Consider the following 24,223-nt stretch of genomic DNA (forward strand, 5'->3'; position numbering starts at 1 on the left):
TGGAGAAAGCCCTCGCACAGAAACGAAGACCCAACACAGCCAAAAATAAAATAAATAAAAGAAAAAGAAAAAAAAAAAAAAAGAGTATCAGGCATATAGGCCTCTCTCATAACATTTCATCCCTTTGCAGTTTTGTTTCTGGTGTATTATTAGGAAAAATAAAGAGCAATAAAATAATATTGAATGGTTCTCTTCAAGTGGTTAGTCTTGTTCTTTTCTAGTTTTCTGAATGCCCCAGGTTTCTTATTCAGTGATTAGTCCATCTCCTTTTCATAAGCTACACAGAAGCTTGAGAATTGCCCTGAATTTTGCATAGGACAAGTAACAAATATGCATGGCTTCATTCTAGCCAAGTAGACTATAAGTCTTCTTAATTTTTCTGAATCAACGAATTGTGAACATAATGTACTTACACATCTGCATGTTCACACTGTATTTGGCAGAGAGTAGGGCTTTCCTGCAGTAAGCCAGTCTCTCTCTTAATGGTTAAAGCCAGGCAAGTAATTTCACCTAAAAATGTGAATTCTCCAAGAAGAATTCATTCTGTGCTCTGCCAGTTCTATAAGTTTTAAATTTAGCTGGGTAAATTCCAAATGGCACTGAATTTTATTATGAAGGGTAAGTGCAAGAATAAAAAAAAAACTCACTATAAAGAGGAAAAAAGGTAACTTTACATGGGAGAAATCTAGCTGACCTCACCTTAACCAAGTGATCCAATAATAGGACAAGCTGACATCACGTGCTTTCTGATGTTGGGCACTGAGAAAGCTTCAGCATTCCTTCTGTAAGGACATTCCTGACAAAAATGAACGACATGAAACTGGTCATGAGGAAAAGGACAAACTCAAGTGTATAATGTATCTCAGATACATTCTTTAAAATTGCCAATGTCTTAAATGGCAAAAGGGCAGGAGGATTGCTCTAGATGGAAGGAGACTAAAGAGATAAGGCATATATAAATAAACTACAAGGATATATTGTACAGCACAGGGAATATAGCCAATATTTTATAATAACAAATGGAGTATAATCTATAAAAATTTTGAGCCACTCTGTTGTACACCTGAAACTAATATAATATTGAAAATCCACTATACTTCAATTAAAAAAAGAAAACTGCAGAATATTACTGATGTCACAAAATTCAGAAATTAACATAATTTTACTAACTGCCTAACACCATTCTATATTTTTTTGAGGTTTTTGCTGTTGCATACTCGATCACTTCTACATATGACAATAATTTTATAATATTTTACATACAAAAAATTTTTAAAAATTACATTCCTTCCTCCAGCATGGAGAATAAAATTTTGTTCTTTACTAATGATAGTTTAGGAAAAAAATAGTGTCATATATCATTATTTGTAATGCCATGTAGATTTTGGGGCTTGTCAAATTTAGGAAGTCTCTATCAAGTTTCTTTCATTTTATGAATTGTCATATTTATGGGCATTTTGAATTTTCTTTGTGCAGTGTTAAGCTTAAATACTCTGAACTGACATTCCTTAACCAATTTGTTACCAGTGTGAATCTTGTAAAGAATTTTATGTTATCTTCGTTTTGTGTCAAATCAGTAAAAACTTTAAACGTTAAAAAAAAGAGCAATAATGAGGCAGTGCTTGATTCTTTATTTTTAATATATTTATTTATTTATTTTTTTTGGGCTGCATTGGATCTTTGTTGCTGCACGTGGGCTTTCTCTAGTTGCGGCGAGCGGGGCCTACTCTTTGTTGCAGTGCGCAGGCTTCTCATGAGGTGGCTTCTGTTGTTGAGGAGCGCAGCCTTCAGTTGTTGTGGCACGTGGGCTCAGTAGTTGTGGCTCACGGGCTTTAGAGCACAGGCTCAGTAGTTGTGGCGCACAGGCTTAGTTGCTCAGTGGCATGTGGGATCTTCCCGGAGCAGGGCTCGAACCCATGTCCCCTGCATTGGCAGGCAGATTCTTAACCACTACGCCCCCAGGGATGCCCCATGTTTTGTTTTGTTTTGTTTTAGGACTACCCAGATTACTACCACTGGAAAATTTATTGAGCTGTACCCTCAATGTATTTGTGCACTTTTCTCTATTTGTGTTATTCTTCATTTAAGAAGTTGTTTTAAACTACTCAGGTAATTCTGAAGCATAACCAGGTTGAAGAAGACGTCTTTGACTTCAGTAGCAGGAATAGGATATGGAGTAGAGATTTTGGATTGACTTTCTTAGCTCTGACTTTTTAATATTATGTTCTATATTTAGATATGACTTTAAAAGCTCCTTTCAGTGCCAGATCTGATCACTCTTGTTGTATTCTCAGCTTTTGCCTCCCTTGTTAATATAGGTAACCTATTTTATAGTTTTCCAGAGAAATGTTATTAAGTAGTGGTGACATTTAACTAGTATTTGGCTTATAATGATTACTAAAAGCATATTTTCAATGTAGAATGAATAGTTTTTATAGACTTTATGGATTCCAGGCAACCAACTTAACTTTTTGAGGGGCAGATGATTATAATTCTCTGCTTTTTAAGTGTTAGTTTGGGCCATAGCCCTGACATAGCTTTAAATTATGGTTAATTTGTGATTTCTTACATGTATGACAATAGTTGATGTAAATATTTATAGGAGCCTCTGTCTTTGCTTTGCAGAACGTTCATAACTCCATGAATGAAACTGAAAAGTCTAAAATAGGCCAAGGTTACTTAAGCTCACCTTCAGCATTTACTAATAACACATACCTACACAAATAGCTGACGGCTGTGTCTTAGTTTATGGTTCCTGCCTAATGATGGACTTTAGTTTTGCTTGTCTCTGATCTTGCCTGTCTCTGGTCACTGTTCCTCAAATATTGTTATTTCATACAAATGGCTGAGTTTGACACTTTTACCTGTTAGGTAAAATGAACCATAGCTAGAGGAAAACAGTGGTTTCTAGTTTATGCTCAGCTTGAGCAACTAGGGCAGCTTTTCTTTTTTTTCCTTTTTATTTATTTATTTATTTATTTGGGCTGCTCCAGGTCTTAGTTGTGGCACATGGGATCTTTGCTGTGGCATGCGGGCTCTTAGTTGCGGCATGCAGACTTCTTAGTTGCGGCATGTGAACTCTTAGTTGCAGCATGCATGCAGGATCTAGTTCCCCTACCGGGGATCAAACCTGGGTCTCCTGCATTGGGAGCACGGAGTCTTACCCACTGGACCACCAGGGAAGTCCCTAGAGCAACTTTTCTTGAAATTAGGAGGAAAATATGAATGTAAGGATGAGAAAATACTAAATCTTGCCTTTTAAATTTCAGAGGTTTTAGTCATCTTAAGTTAACCATAGTTAAGTCTGATTTACGTTTAGTTTCAGAATGCAGCACTTTATTTGTCTCTGGATAAGTCAAGAGCATTTTAAATGATATCCAAAAGAAAACCTCTGAAGAATTTTTGCTATAATTTGCCTCAGTTGTCTGTCTCTTTTCCATATTCTTCAAGCAGATAAAACTTAAAAGTAGCTAGAACCAACCTTTTTCTTTTTTTAAGAAATAACTGACATCTAACATTGTATTAGTTTTAGGTGTACAACATAATGATTTGATATTTGTATACATTGTGAAATGATCACCACAATAAGTCTAGTTAATATCCAGAATCATACATAGTTACCAAAAAAATGCTTTTGTGTGTGGTGAGAATAGAACCATCTGTTTTCATGCTGCCCCTTAGTAGTACATGTAGCTAATCTGTTGAATTCATAGTAACTTCTCTGTTATACTTTTTTGACTTAAAGATATTTTCCTCTTCAGAGATGTTTGTTAACTCCTGGTGCTCACAGGAAGATACCTTAGCCAGACATTCAGGCTTTTCAGTTTTAATTCCCATCATCTCCTATGGTTTAGAATATACAAGAATTACTTCCTAAATATACTTCTTTCTTCTCTGCATGTAGTTCACACTATTTTCACCATTCTCAACTGTCTTCCTGTAGTATGACTGACTCCATGTGTTAAAGGAGTACTGACCAAACCAATCATCAGTTCCTTTATGCTTTTTCTTTTTTCTTTATACAAATGGTATCATACTGTAGATAGATACTGTTCTGAAACTTCTTATACTTTACACGTCTCAGGCAGGCTTCTTGATCAGTCTATGGCTGAGTTATATTTTCTAAAAGCTGTATAATAATTCATTTTATATTTGTAACAGTTTAATAAGATTTTTAGTTTTCTGGGTTTTTGTGTGTGTGTTGTATTATTTTTGTTTTTTGCTATTATATAAACAATGCTAAAGTAAATTTCTGTGCACTGATACCTTTCTGCATATGTGGAAATATTTGTAGGATTAATTCCTGGTGGAATTGTTGGCTCAAAAGATAAATGCATTGGGACTTCCCTGGTGGCACAGTGGTTGAGAATCTGCCTGCCAATGCAGGGGACACGGGTTCGAGCCCTGGTTTGGGAAGATCCCACATGCTGTGGAGCAACTAAGCCTGTGTGCCACAACTACTGAGCCTGCGTAGCACAACTACTGAAGCCTGCGCGCCTAGAGCCCGTGCTCCGCAACAAGAGAAGCCACTGCAATGAGAAGCCCACACACCACAACAAAGAGTAGCCCCTGCTCAACGCAACTAGAGAAAGCCCGCGTGCAGCAACAAAGACCCAATGCAGCCAAAAATAAATAAATAAATTAATTAATTGAAAAAAAATTTTAATTAAACTAAGAAAAAAAAGATAAATGCATTTAAAAGAGTGATAGATATCACCAAAACACCCTCCTTAAAGGTTGTACCAGTTTTCACTATTATCAGCAAGTTTTTTAGATGCCTATCTATCTTCACCATCATTGGGTATTAAAATTTAATACCTGCCTGTCTGACAAATGAAAATGGGATCTTAGTGTTTTGACTGGCATTTCTTGTGTGAGTGAGGTTGAACATTATTGACATAGTTTTTGTGTGTTCTGCCTGTTCTGTTTGTCAGGTTATTCATCTTTCATTAGTTTTTAAGTTCTTTACATTTTAATGAAATTATTTCTTTGTTTTTTATTGTATATATTTGTCTACAGTTTTTTGTGGTCTTTCAACTTTTTGTTTATGGTGTATAATATTTTTAACCATGTAAATTTAACTTTTTATATGCTTATCTTATAACCTAACATAAGCTTCATAAGGGCTGGGACTGCATCTTACTCATTGTTATAGTCCTCATCTTATCTAGCACTATGCCCTTTTATAGATGCCCTTAAACTGTAGTAATAGTTGCATCCTCCCAAAACTGTAGGGGAAACAAATTATCCTTACTCTTTTCTCTTTAGAAAACCAAAATAGAATATTTTATAAGGGTTAAATAAGTTGAAAGTGACCAATCATGAGAGTTTGTAATCAACAGGGATAGTCCAGTGGCTTAAACAAAAAACCTCAGCATCTTTCATTTGTATTTTGATCAAGTTGAATTGCAAGTCCTTGTGATGATCGGGGAGAAGTTAACAGGCACACTTACCACTCTAAAAATAATGGGCAAATAATACTAAGAATTACTTGATGTGACTTTATCAAAACTCTAAACAAACACACGAAAGGATGCTCAACATCACTAATCATTAGAGAAATGCAAATCAAAACTACAATGAGGTATCACTCACACCGGTCAGAATGGCCATCATCAAAAAATCTACAAACCACATGCCGCGGAGCGACTGGGCCCGTGAGCCACAATTGCTGAGCCTGTGCGTCTGGAGCCTGTGCTCCGCAACAGGAGAGGCTGTGGTAGTGAGAGGCCCGCGCACCGCGATGAAGAGTGGCCCCCGCTTGCCGCAACTGGGGAAAGCCCTCGCACAGAAACGAAGACCCAACACAGCCAAAAATAAATAAATAAATAAACAAAGTAAACAACGCGTTTAAAAAAAAAATCTACAAACAATAAATGCTGGAGAGGGTGTGGAGAAAAGGGAACCCTCTTGCACTCTTGGTGGGAATGTAAATTGATACAGCCACTACGGAGAACAGTATGGAGGTTCCTCAAAAAACTAAAAATAGAACTACCATATGACCCAGCAATCCCACTACTGGGCATATACCCTGACAAAACCATAATTCAAAAAGAGTCACGTACCACAATGTTCATTGCAGCTCTGTTTACAATAGCCAGGACATGGGAAGCAACCTAAGTGTCCATCGACAGATGAATGGATAAAGAAGATGTGGCACACATGTACAATGGACTATTACTCAGCCATAAAAAAATGAAATTGAGTTTTTTGTAGTGAGGTGGATGGACCTAGAGACTGACATAGAGAGTGGAGTAAGTCAGAAAGAGAAAAACAAATACCATATGCTAACACATATATATGGAATCTTAAAAAAAAAAAAAAGGTTCTGTAGAACCTAGTGGCAGGACAGGAATAAAGACGCAGACATAGAGAATGGACTTGAGGACACGGGGAAGGGGAAGGGTAAGCTGGGACCAAGTGAGAGAGTGGCATTGACATATATACACTACCAAATGTAAATTAGATAGTGGGAAGCAGCCGCATAGCACAAGGATATCAGCTTGGTGCTTTGTGACCACCTAGAGGGGTGGGATAGGGAGGGTGGGAGGGAGACACAAGAGGGAGGGGATATGGGGATGTATGTATATGTATAGCTGATTCACTTTGTTATACAGCAGAAACTAACACACCATTGTAAAGCAATTATACTCCAATAAAGATGTTAAAAAAAATACAAAAAACTCGAAAGCAGTCCTCATATAAAGAGAAATTATAACCAGCTGAGAAAACAATGAAATTTTCTTAAGCTAACCATGATCCTTTTTTAATATATAATCTATCAAACTCTTAGCTAATCATAGAAATGAATGGACTTTTTCTCCCTCCGACTACCCGTCTATTAAAGTGAATCAGATATAATCATGCTTGTGTCAAAAGTTCAAAAGGGAAAATGGAGGTAAAATGAGCTGAATTGGCATTCTTCCCTCAACATTGTACCTGTAAGCTTGATATGTTGTTTCAGAGATTAACTTTATAGACTTCCGTACCCATAAGTATGAAAATTCTTAGGGAACTCTATTCACAAGCTTGATCTTAACATATTGAATAAAGAGAGCAGCTAATCCCTTTTGTAAAGTAATTTGAGAGGAGGGAATTCAAAATGTAAAGTCTCACCTGCAGAAAACACTCAATTCTGTAAAGGCCTTTCTATCTTTAGACACTTACAAAGACTTAATATTTTAATGCGGAAGGGTGAACTTGGTTAAAAAGCCAATGGGTGAAATTAGAGAGAAATAATCCAGTGCTTTCTTTCTGGGAATTATCATCCTGCTCTCCAGGGGACCTAATTTTATTCCCTGTGGGGAGTGAGAATACCCCTCTGTACAGCAAGCCAGCATCTCTAAATATAAGCTTGACTTTTAGTATAATAAGAGTCTTGTTAGGTGCAATTTTGCTCTTAGTCATTAATACAATGAACAAATGTTGTGGTTACCTGGGAAAGAAAATTCAAGTGCTTTTAAACCTCTTGTGAGATTTGGTTTCGTGCTTGAATCCTATACAGTGTTATGCCCAATAGCATCTGTAGAAGATTCCAAGCTATAAGGTATACTACATAGAGAAGTTAATACACGTTGGAAAAAATTGAAACCACTGCAAAATGGGTTTACGGTCCTGAATAAAAAGCTTTACTTCTGCTGAATGACACTTACTAGTGGCATTAAGTTTAACAAATGATTGGAATTTTCTTAGGGGTGAATTTTACATGATGATGATGTCCCTGTAAGAAGCCAGTCTTTCCTTCGGGTGACACTTTTTCTTTTCAGCTTTAAAACAGTTTGTCATTCTACAAGTGTAAAGACTGAATAAAGGACAAAATATAATCTGAGAGTATATAGTATTAAATAGCATTTTCAGTATGGTATGGCATTAATTGTGTTAGGTCATTTCTGTCCCTACCAACTTTGTGATATTATGTGCATTTTAAAATCTATTCTTGATTATAAAATTGTAGTGGTATACAGCTTCTGCTAATAGCCCTCAATCGTAAACCATTTTAAATTGTATTTGGTAGTATATTTTCTCTTTAGGATCAGTAAAAGATAATAGAAATCTTTCTTATTACTTTAAGTTTAGAATTTGACAGAAGTAGTCATTGCGTTCTTTCTTGTAAAAATAGTCTTCCATTCCGATGTAACCTCAAGGTACTGGGCATTATGTTTTCAGTTCCTAAACTTGCCCTCAGCCTGTAAGCTCTGGATAGATGGACCTTATGTGTATGACTCCTAATTTCCTATTGGTGGTAAGAGTGCATTGCACTCTTTCCCTGCTGTTTTCTCGCATTTTTAAGAAGACTATTAAGAATAATTCTGCATTCTTTTCTTTCACTATGAAACATCTAATTTAGTCATAATAACAAAATATTTTGTATTTCATTTCAAAGTAGTTAAGGTCTGTTTCCCCTATGAGCATTGTATACTAAACTGTATAGCAATCAGAGCTAGCTTCATCTCACTCCTGACATTTTTACAGCTTACTGAAATAGAAAAACTGACCTATATTTATGTAACTGACCTCAGGCAGAATGACATCCAAAAGCATATGTACAAATGTGCATTTTTAAACGTTGTATTCTGGGCTTCCCTGGTGGCGCAGTGGTTGAGAATCTGCCTGCCAAGGCAGGGGACATGGGTTCGAGCCCTGGTCTGGGAAGCTCCCACATGTCGCGGAGCAACTAGGCCCGTGAGCCACAACTACTGAGCCTGCGCGTCTGGAGCCTGTGCTCCGCAACGAGAGGCCGCGATAGTGAGAGGCCCTCGCACCGCGATGAAGAGTGGCGCCTGCTTGCCGCAACTAGAGAAAGCCCTCGCACAGAAACGAAGACCCAACACAGCCAAAAATAAATAAATAAAATAAATAAATAAATAAATAAAAGTTGTATTCTAGTATAAATAAAATACTTTTTTAACAGCCATGTAAAAAATGTACTTTTTTACATTTAAAGGTAAAATGTCATCTTAATAACTTTATGATTTTCTTATATTAACATAACTAGGCTTGCCATATTATCAATTTGACAAACAGGTCCTCCCCCAACCCCCCACTTTTTTTAAGTCCCTGTAACATGCTTCAATTTAGGAGTGATTTTCTGTTTGTTTCAGACAAATCTGCCTATTTTCAAGCTGAAGGAATCTACCGTTAGAAGAAGATACAGTGACTTTGAATGGCTGAGAAGTGAATTAGAAAGAGAGAGCAAGGTAAGAATTATTTGTGATGTGACTTTAAAACAAAACATTCTAAATTTTAATGTTTAAGACTTCTCAGGAGAATTATCTTGAATAAAGTGAGTAAAAGCAAACTTTTTTTTTTTCAAATAGTTCACTTTCATTTTACTTCATAGGAGATGGGGGAAGTGTGCAGTTTTTCCTTAGAACTCTTCCTTCTCATGTCTACTTCAGTGGCCCAGTTGAGGCCTTTGCTGACTCACACTTAGATAACTCTTCTTAGAACTTTCTTGCTATTGCTTCCTTCCTTTCCGTGATCTTCCTGTCCCACCTTCCTCTCCTCCCCTTGCTAAGTTTCTCTTCTTTTTAGTACATCTCCTATATCAGTGTATTTCCAATTTTTTTTTAACTGACTCCATACTTTTTTTTTTATCATCACACATTTACATATAACAGAAGTTTCATAAACCAGTACTTACCTTACTCTGTGTGACAGGTGCTGATATTCCTCAGATTAGCTTTTTAAATGATGGCCATGATCTACTGTCGGGTTGCTACCTGCAGTTTTAGAACACTGTCATATATCCTGATAATAATTGTCTTCTCTTAGAAGAAATTTGGTGGCTTTGGCTGCAAAATAGAGAGAACAAGGTCGCATTCTAACGTCTCTTATTTCAGCCCTACATCAGAATGACATATATGGCATGGAGTCATGAAAAGTACACTCAGAATGACGAAAAGTTATCTTGTGACTAGAGTGTAGTAGGATAAGAAGTGGGTATGGTAGGAGCCCTGAAGTAGGTTAAGGCTAACTCGTTCTCGCTTCTGAAGCATACTAAGGTAGAAAAGGAAGGAAAACGCCCTTAACCAGAAAAATATGGCTGGATACAAGAACAACATATACAAATCATAGCATTCCATCAAAAATGGAAAAACAGTTTTACTCAAAAGAATATCCAAGTATAAAATACTTACAAGTAAAACTGGAAATATAAGACCCATGTAAAGAAAACTTTAAAACTTCATTGAAAGATCAAAAGAAGACCTTAATAAACAGAAATATTACATTCCTGGTTTGGAATATTCACTTTTGAAGATTCATTTACTCTATAAACATTTGAGAGCTCATTCTGTGTGTTCTGTCAGTTGCAGATAGAGCTGTGAACAAATGAAGGGTCCCTACTTTTATGGCACTTTATTGGGTAAGTTGGGGTAGTGGTGAAGGGAGACCAGAAAAAGATAGTAAGATATAATATGTCAGATGGTAATATGCTCTAAAAAACAAAATTAAACTAAGGGAAATAGGGAGTGCCAGGAGATCTACTGTCATATAGGATAGTCAAGAGAAGGCCTCTCTTAGAGGTGGCATTTTAGCAGTAGACCTGACAGAAATAAGGCAGTATCTCCTAACTTATTTATAAATTTGTAAAATTCTAATACAAATCTTAGTGGAGTTCGTTATAAACCTGCAGATTCATATAGAGCTTTAGAATCAGAGAAAGCTCAAGAATAGCCAAAAATTATTTTTACCAATAATTTAGCACCTGCAGACATCAGAGCATATGTTAAGACTATAGTAATTAAAACAATGTAGTATTGCTTTAGGGTGGACAAATAGATTAGCAGAATGTCAGAGAATTTAGAAGCTGACCACGTGTTTACTGGAAACTTAGTTCATAACAAAAATAACATTGTCAATTTGTGCAGAAAGGAATTTATATTCAGTAAATGGGGTTGCAACATTTGGCTATTTGGGAATAAAGATTTATAACTCACTGTCTATAAATTACAGATGGTTTGAAGATCTAAGTGTACAAAACAAGTTAGGAAAGTTTTGGGTAACAAAGAAGAAATTTTTTATGACCATAGGGAGAAGTGTCTTTTTTTTCCCCACCTTTATTGAGATAGAATTGACAAATAACATTAAGTTATATAACACAGTGATTTGATATATGTATATATTGTGAAATGATTACCATAATAAAATTAGTTAATACATCTATCACTTCACATAGGGGTTTTTGTTTGTTTTGTTTTGTTGTTAGTGGTGGTAACATTCAATATCTGTTTCTCTTAGCAACTTTTTTTTTTTTTAATATTTTACTTTTTTTTTTTTTTGTAATTCTTTATTTTATTTATTTTTATTTTTGGCTGTGTTGGGTCTTCGTTTCCGTGCGAGGGCTTTCTCCAGTTGTGGCAAGTGGGGGCCACTCTTCATCGCGGTGCGCGGGCCTCTCATTATCGCGGCCTCTCTTGTTGCGGAGCACAGGCTCCAGACGCGCAGGCTCAGTAGTTGTGGCTCACGGGCCTAGTTGCTCCGCGGCATGTGGGATCTTCCCAGACCAGGGCTCGAACCCATGTCCCCTGCCTTGGCAGGCAGATTCTCAACCACTGCGCCACTAGGGAAGCCCTCTCTTAGCAACTTTTAAGAGTACAATACAATCCTGTTAACTATAGTTACCATGCTATACATTAGCTCCCCAGAACCTACTCATCTTTTAACTGAAAGGTTGTACCATTTGACCAATATCTCCCCATTTCCCCCACCCTCAGCCCATCTACTACTCTCTGTTTCTGTGAGTTCAGCTCTTTTAGATTCCACATATAAGTGAGATCATACAATGTTTGTCTTTTTCTGTTTGATTATGGGAAGAGTGTCTTGATAGGCTTTTGGCTTTGCTTAACATAGCACCTGGCACACTGGAGTGTTTAATACGCATTTCATGAATGTATATATCACTTTTTTTTATGACAGCTTTATTGACATAATTCACATGCCATACAGTTCACCAATTTAAAGTGTACAATTCAGTGGTTCTTACTGTATTCACAAAGTTGTGCAACCATTACTATAGTCAGTTTTAGAACATTGTAATCACTCCGTAAGAGAGACCCCATACCCGTTAGTAATCACTACCAATTTCTCCTCACCCAGCCCTAAACAACCACTAATCTTCTTTCTCTATGGATTTGCCTGTTCTGGGCATTTCATATAAATAGAAGCATAGAATATGTAGTCATTTGTGTCTGGCTTCTTTCACTGGCTTCTTTCACTGAGCGTGTTTTCTAGGTTCATCCTATTGTATTTTTAATCACTACTTCATTTCTTTTTATTTCCCCAAAATATTCTTTTGTATGGATAAACCACATTTTATTTATCCATTTATCATTGGCAGACATTTGGGTCATTCCTGCTTTTTGACTATTGAGAATAATGCTGCTGCGGGACTTCCCTGGTGGTCCAGTGGTTAAGACTCTATGCTCCCAATGCAGGGGGCCCGGGTCAGGGAACTAGGTCCCGCAAACCGCAACTAAGACCCACGCAGTCAAATAAATAAATAAATAAATATTTTAAAAATAATAATAATGCTGCTGTGAACATTCATGTACAGGTTTTTGTATGGACATACGTGATTGTATCTCTTGGGTATATACCTAAGAATGGATTTACAGCCATATGATAACTCTGTTTAACCTTTTGAGGAACTCCCAGACTTTTTTTCCAGAACAGGTATACCATTTTTACATTTCCACCAACAATGTATAAAGGTTCCACGTTTTTCCACATCCTCACCAACATTTAATATTATCTGATTTCTTTATTATAGCTTTCTTAGCGTGTGTGAAGTGGTATCTCGTGGTTTTCATTTTCCTGATGGCTAATGATGTTGATCATCTTTTCATGTACTTATCAGCCATTTATATATCTTCTGTGGAGAAATTTTTTTTTCAGCTCCTTTGCCCATTTAATTGAGTTTCTTTTATTATTGAGTTGTATATAGAATATACTAAAAAAAAAAAAACTCTTACAAGTCTCTTATCAGATTTACAGTTTGCAAAAATCTTCTCCCATTCTGTGGATTGTTTTCACTTGATGTTGTCCTTTGACGCACAGTACTTCACTTTTAACATTAGACCAGATAATTATTTGGGGCATTTAACCTGTGTGAAAGTTGTACTTAACATTAGTATTGCTAAGAACAATTAATCAAGTTGTTTTATTTATATATTAGTACTTTTAATTAAGATCTGTTATACTAGACTAGAAAGTAGATGACATTTATTGTATTTACTGGTCATTATGGTTAAATCTTTTAGCTTTTTTTATTTCAGTATGCTTTCACTATATTATGCTGGCCAGATATCCTTCTGTCCACTTCTTGCCCCACATACACACACATATCATCAGACTCATTACTTTTAAATTGGTGTAAGAATTCTAAGTAGATCTTTTCAGACTGCTTAAGCAAAAATAATTTGATGTTGAAGATCTTTGGGATCTTAGCTGGACAAACCACTCATGATTTTTGTAGGTGATTAATCCTGTTGCCTACAACCTCACCATCCATTTCAATGAGTATTTTGAGTATTAGTAAGAACGTATCTCTACGGATGATAATACATAGTAATCTTTAATCTTAAATTTCATGCTAAATTCTACCCTGAATTAATGGTGGTCATTTCTGTAACACACTGGTTCTATATTCCTTTTTTTATAATAGCTTTATAGATACAGATGTTTTTCCCTGCCCATCATATAAACTATTCTACTGGAGCTCAGCTAGTGGTCATGATCCCTGTTTTTTAATTGTAAGTTCCCTGCAGGTTTTAACTCTTCAACTTGACAAATGCTAATATAGGGGAGAGATTTAAGAATGTTAAAGCAAACTGACGAAGACAAATCTTTAGATGTCTTAATCATTGGGTATCTGGGGAGAGTAAATCTAGGAAGGAATTACAAGGTTTATGTTGGGCATTGGTTTTGTGTTTCTTTTTTGCTCTTTGTTTTTTGCTGATCTGTAAGAAGTTGTATGATCTTTCCCTTTTTTACCTTGTTGAATTATTGTTTAGGATAGAAACTCTGCATCAAGGGTTTTAGGTTTTACCTCTTAGAATATGTATAATTTTATTACTGGTGTTTACTATTTATATTTCTCCTTGTTTAACTTGTTTGCCCACACCTTTTCTCTGTTTTAACATAAGGATTCACCTAAGTGGTTAGTCATTTAACAGATATTTGAGCTTCTGTTGTATGCCCAGCTTTTCTTAAAATAACCATAAAAAGCCTGAGACGAGGGTCCTTGATTTGAAAGCATTAAGAGGATAGACTGGTGGTTCTCCACCAGGGGCAGTTTTGTTCCCCAGGAGACATTTGACAGTGTCTCGAGACCATTGTTATTGTCACAACTGTGGGGTGCCTACTGGCGGTGTCTAGTGGGTAGAGGCCCGGGTTGCTGTTGAATAGGTATTCTACGGTGTACAAGAAACCCCTCCCCCCAGTACATTATCTAGTTCAAAATGTTAATAGTGCCATGGTTGAGAAATCCTGAGATAGAGAACCCAACTAACCTGTGAAATAAATAGCTAGGTGCTATTTAATTCAAACAAATATTTGAGCTCCAGATAATTCCCATAAGAGGGAGATCAGTCATAAGTTGTCCCTAGAGGAAAGTTAGGCTTTGACAGGGAAAATTTGGGATGTTCCTCTAGTGTGGGAAGGAAGAAATGACAGGTCTTTGGGGAAAGATAGGATAATGGGTTTGAGAGAAAGTTGACGTGCTTCTTAGCCTAGGAAATGGAAGAGTGGCAACAAGTAGAGTTGATTATTTTGTCATCACCTCAAACACAGTTAGGAAAGAGTATATGCAGATGGTATGAGGTGGAAGAAATTTACCACAGAATTCTTACCTGCCCATGCCAGAAAGAACATTGTTAGTATTTTACTTCTTCATTTAATCGAGAGTTGAGTTTGATCTCTTCAGTTACCATTGTAATAAAGCATTGTCTTCCCCAAGTGACATCAAAACTGAGGGGCATGGTAGCCTTTATTTCAGTATTGATTATTCTCTTTGTATACTTGTGCTTTGATAAGTCCAGGAAAAATGAAAATTAAGCTGTGGGCCCTGCCATTGAGGAGCTTTGGTTTGATGGACTATTCTGGCATTTTGGTTATCTTGCCTCCAAAACATTGAATCATTTTTCAGTGTATTTTTATTGATTCCCTTTTACTGTATATTTAAACTAGTTTAACAATGGGATGGTTCTCATAGTGAAGATATCCTTTGTCTTCGTGTTATGCTCTATAAATTTTCCCAACTCAGCCAGCATGTTCAAGAACTTTCTTTCCTTATCTTGTTTTAGGTTGTAGTTCCCCCACTCCCTGGGAAAGCATTTTTGCGTCAGCTTCCTTTTAGAGGAGATGATGGAATATTTGATGACAATTTTATTGAAGAAAGGAAGCAAGGGCTGGAGCAGTTTATAAACAAGTAAGTGCTTTCTGTTCCTCAAGGTCTAAGAGTGAATAGTGTTCTGAGATGTCTTTAGGTGACTGCTGTTTATTAATTTAGATATCAGACTAAACTGGTGCTTTTTCTTTTTGGTCATTTCCTAACTTTTTGTATCATTTAAACAAAGTGAAAATATATAACAAGTTGAATATCATGATAAATATTAACACACTTGAGTGAGTGATACGAGTATCTTTGTGTTGACCTAAGTTTTGTATTTGTTTTTCTTGGTTAATTTATGCAAATTACATTTAAAATTACAGCATTTAAAAAATAGTTTTACTTATGATTCTTTCTGATTTAAGGTATGTTCTAGCATGAACAGTAAAACTTACAATACACTTGCAATCATTTTGTTTGATTGCAGATGGAAGTATCATCAGCATGTCTTGTGTAAAGGTGCACATTTAAAATTTTTGTGGCAAAATATATTCTTTTGAAAATGTAAGGAGACTGTATCATTTATCTTTTACTTTAGAAACTTAATAAACTCAAACTCTAGCTTTTAATTTTATTCCTATTTGCAATATAGCCTCTTTTTTTTTTTTGGCTGCACTGTGCAGGATCTTAGTTCCCCGACCAGGGATTGAACCTGGGCCCTCAGCAGTGAAAGTGCAGAGTCCTAATCACTGGACTGCCAGGAATTCTCTAAATATAGCCATTATTTAAAAGCCAAAATGATAGGAAGAGTTATGCCTGGAAAGGGCTCACTATAATTGTGCATTTGGCCTTAAGTTTGACCAAATAAAGTCAAATCCTAGAGAATATGGTTGTGTGAGCTTATTTATTAGCAATACTTTAATTTTTATCTAGTAATTTGAAGATCTGTGAGTGGTAAACAGAGGGAAAGTTATACAAAGCCCTTAACTTTTAGTTATCTGAGAGCACACAACCTTCATTGTCTTCTTATGAACATACTTTCTTTTTGGAGAAGGCAGTGCTAGCTTGGATGTTTTTAAATTCTGAAATAAAGTCTGGTTGCCCAGTCTGATCTTGTGTTTAGTCTGATGGAAACCTTTAAAAGCAAGCAAAAAACAAAACCAAAAAAACCTGAACATTTGTGCCTATTTCTTAGTATTTTGGGGCTTTTATTGAACTTCAGTGTATTTCTAACTATAATCCTATATCTTTTCCTTCTTTAAAATGGATTCTTAGAATCAATGACATTGTTTCACTTTTAACACTAAAATTCATTTAGGTTTCTTACGAATATACCAACTAATATGTAAAGAAGTTAATTGGGTACATACGCCAGAGGCAGTGCAAAACTAGTGATTAAATGTTTTCTAAATTACCCTCATGAACTGAAGGAAAGAAAATATACTGTTAGTTGATAGACCATAGCTTTATGGGCAGTCCAGAATAACACTTATTATTACTAAATTGTTCATGCTTCCTAACCTTAAAATGTGTATGTTTGGTCCCCCTTCCCCACTTTTATAAAATACTGTACTGAATTTGTATCTTTTATTCCTAGGGTCGCTGGTCATCCTCTGGCACAGAATGAACGTTGTCTTCATATGTTTTTACAGGATGAAATTATAGATAAAAGCTATACTCCATCTAAAATAAGACATGCCTGAAATTTGGCAAGAAGGGGCAAGAAAAACTTTCCGTGACTATTAATGATTCATATGCACCAGTGAAGAAGTTCTAACTAACTTTAGCATGCTGCACAAAAACTGGTATAATATGCCTTCAGTATACTAACACTCATAATGCTCAGTTTTGTTCTGTTTTGTTTTGGCAGTTTACAAGAAGTTAATTTGCTTTCGTGAAAAAAATCCCTCATTCCAGCCTTTCTATATAAATAGTTCTTTCTTGCTGTTTTAATGTGGTACACGCTCTAGCTTCACAAACCTGTTACTCTAGGATAACTTGCAGTGTCCTAACTAAAGTTACTCATTTGGTCTTACCTGCAGTTTTTGTGTCATGTTTGCTTCTTGAATCTGATTAATAGAATTTTTCTCTTATCCCCTTTTTAATATGTGGTGTCACTTGACCTAATTTATGTGTGGAAACACTACACATTGGTTTCCAGTACCCTACACGTAAGATATACACACTTGTGTGCAGAAAGTATCTCCCTTCAGGCTTGTAATCCCCTTCACATGGAAGATCAATGAGGGAAATCTTTATATTCTGTATAAAAACAAAATCAAATTTATATACTAAAATCATTTGTCTAAAAATTTAAGTTGTTTTCAAATAAAAATAAAAATGCATTTCTGATATGCACTGATAGTGTTGCTTCTGGCTTTTCTTTTCTCCCTTCAGAAGACTTTCCTACTTAACTCACTTGTTGAGAGGGATTATTTACTAATTATATACTTCTCATTCCTGTAACTCCATTCCTCTTTAAGCAGTGGTGATATCAAATATGCTTCTACCCTTTGAATGGGGCTATTTTCTTTTACACAACAACAAAAGTGATGTACTAGGAAAAGCATTCCTTAAAGCTTACTGAGTTGTTATGAAGCACTTTGTGTATTTGGAAAATGCTCTATAATCCCAAGCTATTCTTTTCAAAAGGCCTTTTAAGATAAGTCAATAGCGTGCCCCCTATTTTTCAGAAGAATTTTTTCCCTAGCTCATCTGAGTGACTTGTTTAAACAAACTTAGCAAGGGTGTAATAACCGTTTTCTTAGTCAGCAGATTCATGCTTTCTCTTTAGTTTGGTTTAGGATAGGGGCACGCTTTCTCCTCTTTAACCAAGGGAGAAGGGCAGTGTTCTAGCTGACTTGTATTATTGATAAGAAACCAGCAAATGCATGACTCCCTGCTGCCTAACTTGTGTTGCGGCCAGACCTTTACAGCCAGGATGTGGTCTCCAATTTGAATCTGCACAACATCTGGTGGTTTGGGGACCCGTTGTGACCTAGAGTTAAACTCCAAGGTAAGGAAAGTTTGCCCTTGCACTCCAGAAGTGTCTCATTTAGAGACAGGTCAGTCCATTTGAGAGGTAATCAGCTTAGGCCTTGACCAAACTAGGATGTCCCCCAAGCAGATGGATATCATAGGAAGAAGTCAGAGCTGCTCTGTAGTATCTTTTGTTGCTTAAATATGTCACAGTTCCATAAAAGTACAGAGCTAAACAACTGTGAATTGTGTCTCAGTGAGCTAGAGCAGTCAAATCAAAGGTGGTCAGTTTTTGGTATGCAGAACAGAGTAATGGTAGTTCTGCTAAACTCAATAATTCCTCTAAAGCATACATGATTTTGCCTCCCGGGGAACATCTGGCAATGTCGCCAGACTTTTTTTTTTTTTTTTTTTTTTTTTTTACTTTTGACTGTGTTGGGTCTCTGTTGCTGCACGCAGGCTTCCTCTAGTCGTGACGAACGGGGGCTACTCTTCGTTGCGGTGCGCGGGCTTCTCACTGCAGTGGCTCCTCTTGTTGTGGAGCACGGGCTCTGGGTGTGCGGGCTTCAGTAATTGTGGCACACGGGCTCAGTAGTTGTGGGTCGTGGGCTCTAGAGCGCAGGCTCAGTAGTTGTGGCGCACAGGCTCAGTTGCTCCATGGCATGTGGGATCTTCCCGGACCAGGGCTCGAACCCGTGTCCCCTGCATTGGCAGGCGGATTCTTAACCACTGCACCAGCAGAGAAGCCCCTCGCAAGACATTTTTGGTTATCACAACTGGGGGATGCTACTGGAATCTAGTGGGTAGAAGGTTAAAGATGCTGCTAAACTGCCTACACTGTACCCGGGACCACCTCCCACAACAGAAAAATGTCAACAGTGCCAAGGTTTCTGCTCACTGTGGAATTCTTTTGCTTTTGATCATTTATAGACAAGGGAATAGTGTGGCTTAGGATGGGTTGTACTGGCCTGCTTACTTTTAGTCTTTACAATTTCCTAAGGGCAGGCCTGCTTTTAGAAACTTGAAGGTTTCAAGTTAGATGAAAGGTTGTTTATTCTAGGTAACATGTTTTTACCTAATGTAGGAGGGTACTTCTCAGTGTTGTCTCTTAGAGAACTGAAACCATGGTCTGTATTAAAACGACACCTTTAACCCTGTGAAGTAAAAATGCAGGCGCTGTTAACTCTAATGATATAGGAGGAAGTTCCAGAAGCCCTTAAGAGTCTTCCTAAAAGAATAGAAGTTAAACTGGCAGTGAGTTATGCAGCAAGAGTCTCAGGCTCCGGGTCCTCTCAGTAAGTTATCACCTTGTCCCAACTCCTGCAAGACGTAAAGGGTCAACAGCAGTGGTGCCTTTAGTAATTTATAGTTGTTGAGGACCAAATGTAAAATCCACAGAACAGCAGTGCCTGAGACATGTAAAGAATTAATGATGGCTATCCAATGGCAGTGGGAATCACAGATGTGGCAGTAGCAGCAGCAAATAGTACCACTAAGCCCATGGCAGTTCCTGGATAGGTTTATCTGGTATTTGGTTTCCTGCTCGGTGGTTCTGCCGTCATGACCCTCAGGAGTCATGATGACCTCTGGGCTGGACATGAGGGAGCATCTCCTTTTTATTACATCCTGCATCTTTTTAACTCAGCCCTCTTGTTAAGGGCCACTGCTGTTGCTTCAGCTTGCTTTGCCTGTTTTGGGTGAATATAGCCAATGAAAGGAGGAGGCTGCTGGCCTCTAAGCCTTTACAGATAAAATTTGTTTGAGGTATGGATGAACAGGGAGCTTAGCACACTGCTCGGTTTATAGGTTAACTGCTCCGTAAGTGCTAGCTGTGATTATTACAAATGAAAGTGTTTGGACTGGGAAACAAGTTAGAAACTGTTTTAGGAGGATGGAGTATGTTTTCCTTGATAGTTCCTTTGTGATCTCTGTCACAGAACTTCCCTATGAAGTAAATAATATTATCCTTTACAGATGAGAAGACGGAGGCTCTGCAAGCTTAAGTAATATGCCCGAGGTTACCCAGGATGTGACGGCTCTGGATTTAGACTGGAAGGATGTCTGCCTCTAAAAGCCATGCCTTGGTTCACTTCCTTCTTGTGGACCAGGGCTGTGACTTGGCACCTACCCAGCCCTTACTTAATGCTCAGTAAATTTATTGATTGAATGAAAGGGTGAATTTCCAGTAACGTTTCCAATGTCCTCTAGGCTGAGCATGAGTGAATGAATGAATTGATTTTGTTTTGTTTTTTAGTTTGATTTTAAGTGTGGGTATAAAAAGCACTTTGGGGCATGGAGAGCTACCTGATCAGAAGTATCTTATTTTCCTAAACTTAGCTGTGCACCACAATTACTGTCTAAGACTGAGTCCAGGATTTTTTTTTTTTAAGCTTCCCAGGTAATTCTGAAACAGCCAAGTTTGGGCACTTAGCTAGGAGGCCCTTTGATTTCCTGGTATTTGGTTAGATTTGATCTTAACCTGGCTACTTAAGTCATTACAAAAAGAAATCAGGAAATTGAGAAAAAGTCAGGACTTATCAGATCTTGAGAAATTACTTTTGTAAATCTTGATTTACAGTTAATCAAGTTTGCCTTACTCCAACTTTGCTAAGAAAATAGGACCTTGAGACCGGGAAAAGTCATTTAAAAGCACAAAAGGAAGTTTAGAGGATGCTGGGTTAACGCCTCACCACAGATGCTTTTTACTGTTAGAATGAGTGCCGTAAATGGAAGTGACCCAGTAAAATCAAACAGTAACACTAAGCATTTTATATGAGCAAAGTGTTAACATAGACCAGAGGTTAACAAAGGCCCTTTTCTCAAGGAACTCAGTCTTGTTAGGACACTGGCATGAAAAGACTCACATAGTACAGACAGGAGACATGGCAAATGTGAGGATGGAAGAGACACAGGAGTTCAAGTGGAGGGAGGGGAAAGGCCATTCCAAATAAAATAAATCGGACTTGAGTTTCAGCCCCAACGTGTAAAAAACTTGAAAGTTGGCACCCTTGTCTTACAACAAGGAAAAGCTGGACAAACTGAAAATCAATGACTTTTCTTAGACCCACCCATCAGTGAATTGAGGTTGCAGAGCAAATCACCACCCCCAAATCTGGAGAGAGGCTTATCTAGCCAGACTCAGTCAAAACCTGTTTACCCGGAGCAGGAACTGCTAGACCCATAAACTGGTAAGGAACACACATACGGTAATACTGATACTGAATTGCTGGGGGTTGAGTGTGCTCTAGCACAAGAGTGACTCCTGGAGACCACAGTCTTAGAGGGACCCCCACATGTACCTGGGCTTTACCTCCAGGAACCCCACCAGATTCCCACGGTGAAGATCAAGAAAGATCCCCTATGTCTCTGGCAGGGAGAGGAGATGAATAATCAATGTGAAATACCAGAACCTTCTTTATTACAAAGGCTTACTCTCCAGGATAAGACTTCCAGAGCCTTATCCCTGATGGGGGAAGGGCATGCTTCCCACACCAGCCCCTCTAGCCTTCCTATCTCACCTAAAGGAAAAATAAAACACAGTCAACAGGGGTCAAGACTTCAGGGAAATGCTGCAGCCAGAGAAGGGAGGAAGGGGCACAGGGGTAAAGCTATACCCCCTGGGAAACACCTGTGACGGTCACAGGCCAACTAAACACTGGGACTTAATCTGGAAACTACAGAATGTGCCCTTGCCCCCCACTTTACCACCGCACCACCAGGGCTCCAGTATAATAGTGGATTACAGCCAAAAGCTGCAAGACAGACTCTGAGGAGGAGAGAAACCCAGAGTTAAGAAAGAGACAAGGGCTTCCCTGGTGGTGCAGTGGTTAAGAATCCGCCTGCCAATGCAGGGGACACGGGTTCGAGCCCTGGTCCGGGAAGATCCCACATGCCGCGGAGCAACTAAGCACATGCACCACAACTACTGAGCCTGCGCTCTAGAGCCCGCGAGCCATAGCTACTGAAGCCCGCGTGCCTAGAGCCTGTGCTCTGGAACAAGAGAAGCCACTGCAGTGAGAAGCCCGTGCACTGCAACAGAGAGAAGCCCCCGCTGTCAGCAACTAGAGAAAACCTGCGTGTAGCAGCGAAGACCCAATGCAGCCAAAAATTAAATGAATAAATAAATAAATTTATTTTTTAAGAAAAGAATTAAATGCTGGAAATCAACATCACTGTCATAGAAATGAGGAATGGCTTGCATGGGCTCATCACTAGGCTCAACATAAAACAGGGACGAATCAGTGCATCTGAAGATAGGTCAGTAGAAACTTCCCAAACTGAAATGCAAAGAGAAAACAATAGAAAAAACAACGGAACTTCCAAAAACTGTGAGATCTTTGCAAAAGGTGTAACACACGTGTAACTGGAATACCAGAAAGAAAAGAGAACACAGCAAAAGAAATATTTGAAGTTCTAATGGCTGAGAACTTTCCAAAATTAAAGACAAGAAACCACAGATCCAGGAAGCTGAGAGAACACCAAGATAAATTCAAAACAAAACAACACAGGCATATCATAGTCTAACTGCAGAAAATCAGAGACCAACAGAAAATCTTGAAAGAAGCCGGAGGGGAAGAGTAAAATAAAGGAGTGCTGGTTTGACAGTTTTTAAATGCCTTTTTAAAATAATTAATTAATTAATTTTTAAATTTTTGGCTGCGTTGGGTCTTCGTTGCTGTGCATGGGCTTTCTCTAGTTGCGGTGAGTGGGGGCTACTCTTCATTGCGATGCGCAGGCTTCTCATTGCGGTGGCTTCTCTTGTTGTGGAGCACGGGCTCTAGGCATGCAGGCTTCAGTAGTTGTGGTACGTGGGCTTAGTTGCTGTGCAGCATGTGGGATCTTCCCGAACCAGGGCTCAAACCCGTGTCCCCTGCGTTGGCAGGCGGATTCTTAACCACTGCGCCACCAGGGAAGTCCTAAATGCCTTTTATCAGTCATCTTGAGGCCAGAGGTGGTGATATTTTATAATACCTGATTTCTTAACCTGGTGTCTCAATTTGGATGGGAAAAAAGTTGTGTCTTTAGTATTCTGTAACTGAAATGTAGCATTTTTTCATTATGAATGTAGTAGCAAACCAGAGTAGTAGCATAAGCAGAACTTGTGACTGTCACTAATTTAAAAATGCAAATATCACATTTATTGCTGCAGATCTTGAAATACTTTCACTATCTGAAAATTACTGTAGTGTTAGACCTGCCCCAAGATCTCATTTAACGTGTTTTTAAAAAAGCACATATTTTTTTACAAGTTAAAAAAGAATACTTGGATAAATGTATTTCAACAAATTGGTTGAGTGTGGTTTCCTTTGTATTCCTATGTGTTTTGTGCTTTTATAAACATCTGAGTAGGGATCTTCGGCACAAAAAGGGTTAGGAACCCCCAGGGTGAAAAATTTAGAAGCCTCCTGTAATAGAACGTAATTTGGATATGCCTGAGTCTGCGTGGCGTGGGGTAGGTTCACTCGGTATTCGTGTTCTGGTGTGCGTGCATGAGAGGGAAACTGGGAAACAACTGACCAACCATCAGCTGAGGACTTAGGTTTCAGCCTGGGCTTTTCACATTATTACCTCATTTAATTCTCAAAACAACTCTATTGGATGCGTGTTATCCTCATTTTACCAAGAGAAGAGTTGAGACAGAGTGTAAGTAATTTGTCCAAGGTCACAGAGCCAGTAAGAAGTGACATTGGGATACAAACCCAGGTCTTTCTGATTCTAAAGCCTGTGCCTGTGCGATGCTGCCTTCTATATGGATTGCACAGACTGTTGGCAGTCAGGCCAGGGCTCAGGCCAGAACATGCATCCTGACAGCCAGGGCCTCCGGCCTCCTGGGCATCATTGTCCGTCGTGCTCACACGGTTGCCTTGATGCCAGTGTTGTTATCAAAGAGGCCAATGCAAGCAGGGATTCATT

At 38.0% G+C, this 24,223-nt stretch overlaps 1 protein-coding gene across 2 annotated transcripts in view; it reads left to right on the forward strand.

Moving 5' to 3' along the window:
• SNX3 (sorting nexin 3) overlaps window positions 1-17,695 on the forward strand; it is a 43,663-nt gene extending 25,968 nt beyond the window's left edge. The window contains exons 2-4 of one of the 2 annotated variants that reach the window (XM_082475473.1): window positions 9,102-9,197; window positions 15,306-15,430; window positions 16,929-17,695. In XM_082475473.1, the coding sequence (XP_082331599.1) occupies window positions 9,102-9,197; window positions 15,306-15,430; window positions 16,929-17,034 (327 nt within the window). In that variant the 3' untranslated portion in view covers window positions 17,035-17,695. The remainder of the gene's footprint in view (window positions 1-9,101; window positions 9,198-15,305; window positions 15,431-16,928) is intronic. The other variant, XM_082475474.1, reaches the window with a different exon arrangement.
• Window positions 17,696-24,223: the final 6,528 nt, after the last annotated feature.

This window comes from Balaenoptera physalus, assembly GCF_965194825.1.
Source record: "Balaenoptera physalus genome assembly, chromosome: 9".
Lineage (NCBI taxonomy): Eukaryota > Metazoa > Chordata > Mammalia > Artiodactyla > Balaenopteridae > Balaenoptera > Balaenoptera physalus.